The sequence below is a fragment of the Geosmithia morbida genome (genome assembly GCF_012550715.1).
Source record: "Geosmithia morbida isolate 1262 chromosome Unknown scaffold_4, whole genome shotgun sequence".
NCBI lineage: Eukaryota > Fungi > Ascomycota > Sordariomycetes > Hypocreales > Bionectriaceae > Geosmithia > Geosmithia morbida.
The window spans coordinates 672,258-679,990 of NW_023336191.1; the positions used below are offsets into that span (position 1 = coordinate 672,258).

The 7,733-nt window shown below is 59.3% G+C and overlaps 2 protein-coding genes across 2 annotated transcripts; both read right to left on the reverse strand.

Moving 5' to 3' along the window:
* Positions 1–1,995: 1,995 nt before the first annotated feature.
* GMORB2_5679 (CRT10) lies at positions 1,996–5,212 on the reverse strand (the record flags this gene model as incomplete). The annotated part of the gene is made up of 5 exons (XM_035467649.1): positions 1,996–3,387; positions 3,715–3,829; positions 3,957–4,756; positions 4,836–5,024; positions 5,126–5,212. The coding sequence occupies 5 exons, from the start codon at positions 5,210–5,212 to the stop codon at positions 1,996–1,998; spliced, it is 2,583 nt and encodes an 860-aa protein (XP_035322615.1).
* Positions 5,213–5,830: 618 nt separating this feature from the next.
* Positions 5,831–7,504, reverse strand: GMORB2_5680 (endoglucanase; the record flags this gene model as incomplete). Its single annotated transcript, XM_035467650.1, has 1 exon — positions 5,831–7,504. The coding sequence occupies one exon, from the start codon at positions 7,502–7,504 to the stop codon at positions 5,831–5,833; it is 1,674 nt and encodes a 557-aa protein (XP_035322616.1).
* Positions 7,505–7,733: the final 229 nt, after the last annotated feature.

Consider the following 7,733-nt stretch of genomic DNA (forward strand, 5'->3'; position numbering starts at 1 on the left):
CTTCTTCTACTCGTAAACAAGGGAAGGGGGGGGGGGGTGGTGACAGTTATTCCCACACGAGGTTTATGTACACGAAAAGTAATATCAATACTGCTGACACATTGCCATGAGTATAATCTGTAGCATTGCTAGCAATCACCACTCCGTACTTGTAGGTATCATCTAGTTCTTCGCTGATGAGATGAGCTGCACATGTATAGAGATCAATGCAAACCACTCCTCCTCCTCCTCCACTCATGCTCCCCCAAGGTCCCGAGGGTTTCAAGGTCCCAGCATATCACCCTATCATGAAACGTCGACGTCGACCTGATCTCTCTCTCTCTCTCTCTCACGGCAGCAACCGTCGACTCTGACGTCTCTTCGCCTGTACATGTCCGGACAGACTCTCTGGTTCTTCTTCTTCTCTTCCCACGGCAGTGTGGCGTGTTCTTGTGGTCAGAGACCTGTTGTGGTGATCAGTACAGATTAGTGCTGTATGTTGGTAGAATCTATTTATCCGTACAGGTAGTGGCATCGGTGATAGCCATCATGTCTTCCTGCCTTGCTTCCCGCTCTCCTCGGTCGAAAGGTCGAGCCGATGATCGGACAAGTCTCCGTTCGGGTCTTTTTTCTTCTTTTCTTCTTTTTTTCACCGAGTACAGATGTACACTTGATCACTTCTCTCGACGCCTTGCGCTTCACGTGGGGGGGGGTTGGGACATTATGTCATCTCTTCTGTATCGTCTACCCAGCACACCTCGGAATGATACAGGATACCATCTATCCGACGTAGTGGAGCGATACCTGCTGGCTCGATCCCAAGTGTCGTGCCGTCCTGTCCCAGGGAATTCTCAGGATGACCATCATGTATGTACCTGCCTCTCCGACCCGTCACCCGCCAACATCGCCACCAGAAGAGAAAAGAGGGAAGGAGAGCGAACGTTCCGTATCGGGGAGATACGGGAAAGAACGCAGAGCCCCCAGGAAGAGCAACTTGAGATCCCCGGTAGTGCGGTTTTTTGCCTCTCCTGGGTGAATTACGAATTATGCATCAGTCCATACAATCGACTCCATCATGTCATGGAAGTTGGAGAAGGAGGCAAACTGATAACAAGAACGACAAGATGGACCAATCACGTCCCTCCAGAGAATACAGCACACGCAAAGCAAGAGCACATAGATCAACGTAAGAAGAGAAGGAACGGGGGGGGGGGACATTTTTTTATTTTTTTATTTTTTTATTTCAACGTATGAATACCGACTAAGAGGATGAGAAGGGGGGGTGGATGTAGATATTCTGCCGGGGAGGGAAAGGGGGGAGAGATGGAAGAATAAAATATTTCCGTAATGGTAATTGGATGACTGAAGAGAATGACTGACGAAAACCCCGGATTCGTCCCATGTCATTGGTCTGCCGAATCGTCCCCACTCTTTCACGGCAATTCTGCAGAAATGGATATTGCTAACACCCGAGTCATCGGCCAATCAGAAGAGTCTGATCAGATTATCGTTTAGTACAGCTTAGGAGAAAGAGAAACTAAAAGAAATGTTAAATATTAAAATTAGAAGAAAATGTAAGAAGAAAGAAGAGGAAAAAGGAAAAGGCACTAGTAGTCCCTTGTCCTGTCCCTGTCCTGTCCTGTCCAGACGACTTGACGCAGCGACCCTTGACCTTGACCCAACCACATTTGGTCCTTTCAATATCCGATCCCGCCATCCGGTTCCTCGGTCCTCCTACGACTGACTCGCCAGAACTGCCTCAGGTGCCAAAAGAACAGCGCTCGATGGGTATGTATATATACACGCAATCCTACCAACTCGCTGATGGGGAAAGAAGAAAAGATGCCAGAGAAAAAAAGAAAGGAAGAAAAAAAAAAAAAAAGGGGGGGGGGGGAGGATGAGAAAGAAGAAGAGAATAAAACGCTTCCGACATGTCCAGGAATAGAGCCCTCGTTCCATTCAATCTCCAGCATAGAGAGACAATCCCGAGCACCCGTATACTTCTTCTTCCAGACCCTAGAAGATCGTCAGCTTCCCCGTCTGCTCATCCCTCGTAACCTCGTACGTGAGGATCAGATGATTCTGGTAGTGAAGCACGAGCCTGAACCTCTTCGGCACGATGATGCCGACACCGCCGCCGACGCGCCCGTCATCCGCCAGCGGTGCAGGCCCCACGGCCAGCCCGTACAGGGGCCTCGCCTCCTTACGGGGCCTGTGGACCTCGTCCGACCGCCGTGGCAGGATGCAGTCGATGCGGAGGCCCCGGTTCCACGGCGGGTGCGTCGCATCCGTATCCGCCAGCCTCTCCTTCCCATGCTGCCTCTGCCTCTGCTGCTGCCTCCGCTGCCGAGGCGGCGGACTCGGACGGGATCGACCGCCCGGCGACAGCCGCGTCAGGGTCGCGAGAGCCACGTGGCCCGTGGGGGACCCCAGGACCACGGCGCTCAGCTCGGGGATGTGCACCACCATGTTCATCCTGCTCGTCGCCTCGAAGTGAGGAGCCAGCGCCATGTTTCCCCGGCTAGGCAGCCACAGCAGGTCGGGGCAGATGACGCCCATGTCCTCGTCCCTGGACTTGTGTCCGCCCTCGGCCTCGTCCGGCAGCCAGAACAGCTCGAGCTCCTTCTCGTACGTCCGCAGCAGGCTGTACCCCGGCTCCAGCCTGTCCGTGGCCGCCACCGGGTCCGCCGCATCCTCGCCGCCGTGCTGCGGTCCCGCCGCCTGCCGCCAGCCGCGTCTCATGTCCGGTACGCTGGTCGGCAGCGGCCTGGCCCTCGCGTCTTCCCTCGGCAGGCGGAACCCCGCATCCGGATCCGGATCCACCCAGCCTTGCCGTGGCCGGTACACCATGTCGCCGCCGTCGCTCGGCCCGGGCAGGCGCTGCTGCCCCGCGCTCTCCGCTGCCCCCGCCCGCCGGAGCCGCTGTCCGTGGGCCGTGTTCGGGGCGTCATGGGGAGCCGGCAGGTCTGAGCCCGGCAAGTGCACCCAGGCCGGCGCGCTGCCGGAGTGATGCATGATCTGGTCTATGGCCGTCTCAAACTCCCCTATCGCGTGGCCGAGCGCTGTGAATGACTGCTGGAACGGGTTGGGGTTCGTCGCCAGCCAGTGCTGAGCGTTGGTCGGTGCCGTCTGCGAGGTCGTGTAGTGCGGGTCCTGGTCCTGCCCGCCCTGCATCGTGTGCCACGGCACATGCGTCGGAGGCGGTGATGTTGCCCCGTGGTGGTGAATCTGCTGCGGCTGTTGCTGTGGCGGCCCGTGATGGTGCGAGATGTGCGGCAGCTGCGCGTGCGCTTGCAGGTAGCCGAGCAGGTCATGATGTGGCGTCTGTGCTGTCGTCGGGTGCGGATTGTGCACCGGTTGTGGTTGCGGTGCTTGTGGTGGTGGTGGCGGCGGTGGTGACGCAAATGTCTGCCCACCTGCCAGCAAGTGAGAGGCCATGTTGCCGTGCGGAGGCGATAGAAGAGCTGGCAACGTGACGGTCAGTTGGGGTGCCCAGGCGCCACCGTTGCCATTGTCGCCATTGTCGCCATCTTCTTCATCTTCGTCGTCGTCGTCGTCGTCGTCGTCATCGTCGTTGTCCTCATCGTCATCATCACCGTTATCGTCATCGTCAGACGTCCACCAGGGTTGCCCCTCTTCAAACAACGGGTCCGTGATCCTCTCGGACGGAGGGAACGGGTTTTCAGGCAGCTCCTCGAGTGTCGGGCCAATGTCTGCGGCGTAGCTGTAGGGTACATCTCGACGTTGTGCTGGGGGGATCTCCCAACACTGTATCGGGGCCCCCAGAAGCTCCTCCAACGTGTCAACCTCCATGAAGTGGCTCTCGAGCAGTGCAAGGATGCCCCATCCTCTGCTCACACGCGATTGTCAGCGTCCCGACGGTAAGGGTCGAATGGGATCGTGATGAGCGGGTAAGCTGTAAGAGAAGCGCGCGCGCGCGTGTGTGTGCGTGCGTATGTGTGTATGTGTGTCCTTACCTAGGGGGTGCGGCACGAAGCTCTTCACTGTGAAACTCGGCCAACCTCGAGATGGGTATGCACTCGATGGGTTGAAACGGCGTCCAGATGTCGGCAACCCAGGTATTGCCGTTGATATCGACTGCGCAGATCTTTTCGGCGTCGCCTTTTTCATTGTCGAGAAAGCAGATATTGGGAACATTACTCGCCATAGGTGGGAGCGAGATGATGATCTTCCAGTTGCACCTGCGGTGGCGCACCCACGCCTCTACAGATCCCCTGTCCGCTCCCCCTTCCTCATCGTCGTCGGCGGCAGCCGGGGCTGGGCCGGTAGACAGGGAAAAGGCAAAGACCGTCACCTCGGCCCGGTTAGAGCTCACGGCTATGACTCGGGAGGCCCGGTGGATGGCGAGCCCCCACGCCGACTTCTTGACGTTGGAATGGAAGAACGGTTCCGGGTTCGTCGTCGTCGACTTCTTCTGCTTCCTGTCGGCATCGTTCGTGTTCCGGCGTGGCAGGATATCCTGCTTCGGCGGTCGGGGCTCACGGAAGACGGAGTCAGCGATGTCGTCGGTGTAGAAGGCAAAGACGTCGCCGTTGTCGCTGCAGGCCAGAACAATCTCCCTGTCCCCCAGGAAGCCGCATATGATGTGATTGATGGATTGGCCCCGATGGCGCAGGTCTATAGTACCGCCCACCACCTGGGCCCTTTCCGTCTTCTTCGCCTGGAGCTGGAGGTCGGGGTGGCAGTCGAGTCTGGACCGCGTGCCATGGGTGGGCTTGTAGACGAATATGCGGTGCGAATACGCGACGAAGTAGAGCTAGAAGGGACGGGAAAAGCGTCGATCAGCACTTTTGGCCTGTCTGTACCCCACCCCATCGAGCCGTGTCAGAGCTTACATTATGGGCGCTGGACAGGGCTGTCAGGTTGTTTCGAAACTTGTGCGTATAGGGAATGGTACGATTCGTCGATGCGGGGAGAGCTTCATCGTCGATTTCTGGGTTTGGCCAGATATTCTCGTCGGAATAGGAAGTTTCGATGGTTACCCGCTCACGCTCACCGATGAAGGCAGGGGCGCCTGGGCCGAACTAACAGGCATCAACCAGATATCAGCAAGACGCGCCCGACGGTGGAGGAGAGAGGAGAGAGGGGGGGGGGGAGGGAGTGGAAGTGGGGATCTGATACGTACCCGTTCAGCGGAAGTCTGGACATTGCATCTCCCCACCCGCAGAGGCCGGGAGCCCTGGGGAGGAGAAGATCTGATTCGGCTGTCCATTGGGTCTGTAAAAAAAGCAGCGGGCGGGGAGAGTCAGAGGGGGGGGGGGTTGGTTTCTTTTGCCAGGTTGGCCGCCGTCGATACGGGGCGTGCTACCAGGTGAAGAGTGGCATTCGGATGGGTCAGACGAGGTTGGACACGTCGTCTTTTCCTTTCTCTCTTTCTTTCTCCGTCGGGGTAAGGGTGTGAGGGGAAGGCTCGGCTATAGGAAGTGGTATGCAGAAGAAGAGGATAGGAGAAGAGGCACAGCAAGTATAGTTGGGTCACGGACAACTTTCTGTCGCCACGCAAGTCCCGGAGGGGTTGTGAATGGACGACGATGGCTTCTTATCGATAAGAAGGTGTACGGACGGCAGGTCTCTACCGGGGAAATAGTAGCCTCTGGGAGGAGTTGTCACTAGTCAAGAGTTATCTTGAGGAGAAGATGATTACTCGTAGTGATTTTGATTTCAATGAATACATAAGAGGGAGAAGAAGAGAGAGAGAGAGAGAGAGAGAGAGAGAGAGAGGAAAGTAGAGAAGCAAACAGTCCCGAAGCACGATACAACCAATAACGAAGAGAGAAGGGGAGAGTAAGGAAACAGATGAAAGAGAGCGGAGAGAGACGAGAGGATGATTTTATCGATTCATCAGCTCCACCATATCCTTCATGCGATAATCTACAATGGGGGTGAGATAATCGTCCGCGACGAGAGCGTACGACTCGTGCTCGTTCCTCCTGGGCTTCCTCGGGTTGAGAGCCCAGTAGCCAAAGTCGGCGTCGACGTCGTTGAGGTAGCGGAACAGGTTGGACCAGTAGGTCCGAGCGCCTCGGGTGGGGGAGTGCGAGGCGCCCAGCTCGCCGACCCAGACGGGCGCGACGTCCTGCTCGAGCAGGTAGCCCCAGCTGCGGCGCATGGAGTCGGCGAAGGACCGGTAGGTGCGCTGGGCGAACCTGCCGCCCACGCTCCCCCAGCCGGACCAGGCGTAGACGTGGGCCGAGTAGACGAGCCGGTCGGGGACGTCGAGGAGGACGGGCCGGCGGCGGGCGCCGGACACGTCGTTGGCCGACTCGGTACCCTCGACGACGACGAGCCAGCGCGGGTTCATGGCCAGCAGGCGGTTGCCGCACCGCTCGGCGGCGGCGGCCCAGGACGGCCAGGGCATGGTGCCCCAGAGGCCGCGGACCTCGTTGCGCAGGTCGGCGCCGGCCACGAGCGGGTCGTCGACGTGGGGCCGCATGACGGCCTCCCAGTTCCGGATCCAGCCCTCCTCGGTCTGGCGGACGCGGCACGCCGGGCCGAGGTGGTCGTTCGACCAGCCGGCGTCGCACGGGTCGGCCCCGCAGCACCACGTCGCGCTGGTGATGTGGTTGTTGGGGATGACGACCAGCCCGGCCTCGGTGAGCGACGTCGTCACCGCCCCGAACACGTCGAGCGCCCGCCTGCCGGCCAGGTCCGGGTTGGCCGACACCGCGTCCGGGTCCACGACCGGGTTGGCCGTCACCAGCTCGTCGGCGTAGGGCAGGCGCACGCTGTTGAAGCCCAGCCGCCGTATCGTCTGCGCGATCACGTCGCGGTGCTGCACGTCCAGGCCGCCCACCACGAACCTCTCGTCGCTGGCGCCGTACCAGTTCACCGACGCCAGCCTGAACCGCCGGCCCGTCGCGTCGACGATGTCGCGCCCCTGCGTCCGCAGCGGCAGCGTGAAGTTGGCCGCCTCCAGCCTCCCCGACGCCGGGGGCAGCGGCAGTGAGCTGAACAGCCGCGTCTCCTCGTCCGGCGTCCACGGCAGCCGCAGCATCGTCTCCGATCGCCAGGCGAGCAAGGCCAGCGCCGCCGCCGACAGCGTCAGCATCACCGCGAACACGCGGCACCGTGACGGACATCTCTGCCGCCAGAGTCGGCGGCCGCGGCGACGGCGACGGCTGCTCGGCAGAGAGGACCCCGGGTACGAGGCGGGCGGGGGGAGGGTGGACGGCGGTCGAGGGGGGGAGCGGTCGGGTAGAGGCCCGACATCACTGCTGCTGCTTCCGCGTGTGGCTTCGCACGAGCAAGGGTGGACGTCTCCGTGCTCTTCTTGGTCGTCGTGCCGGCTGGAGCCGGAGCGGTCTGGTAGCAGCAGATGCTCGATCGACGAGACGGGCAGATCGGTCGAGCTCGGATACCGATGATGCTGCCGATGCTGCTGACGACGATGCCGAGCTGGAGCCCGTCGTCCGGGATCCCTGAAAATAGTCCCGAGGACGACGCAGCAATAGCGGGCACGCTGCAGGCCCCAGGCCAGTGCACCACCGAGACCACCATCAGCCATCTGGGGGCTCTCTGGTGTCGAAGGCTGGAGATGTTCTCTTCTGTCTTTCTGTATCTCTCTCCTTTGTTTTGTCTCCTTTTCTTTTCCCTTTCTTCTCTTTCCCCCCCTCTCTTCTGCTCGGAATAATTCGTGTACTCTTTTTTCTTGTTTCTTTCTTCTTGCTTCTTTCTTCTTGCTTCTTTCTTCTTTTCTTCTTGATCAATAGACGTAAAGTATATATATGCATATG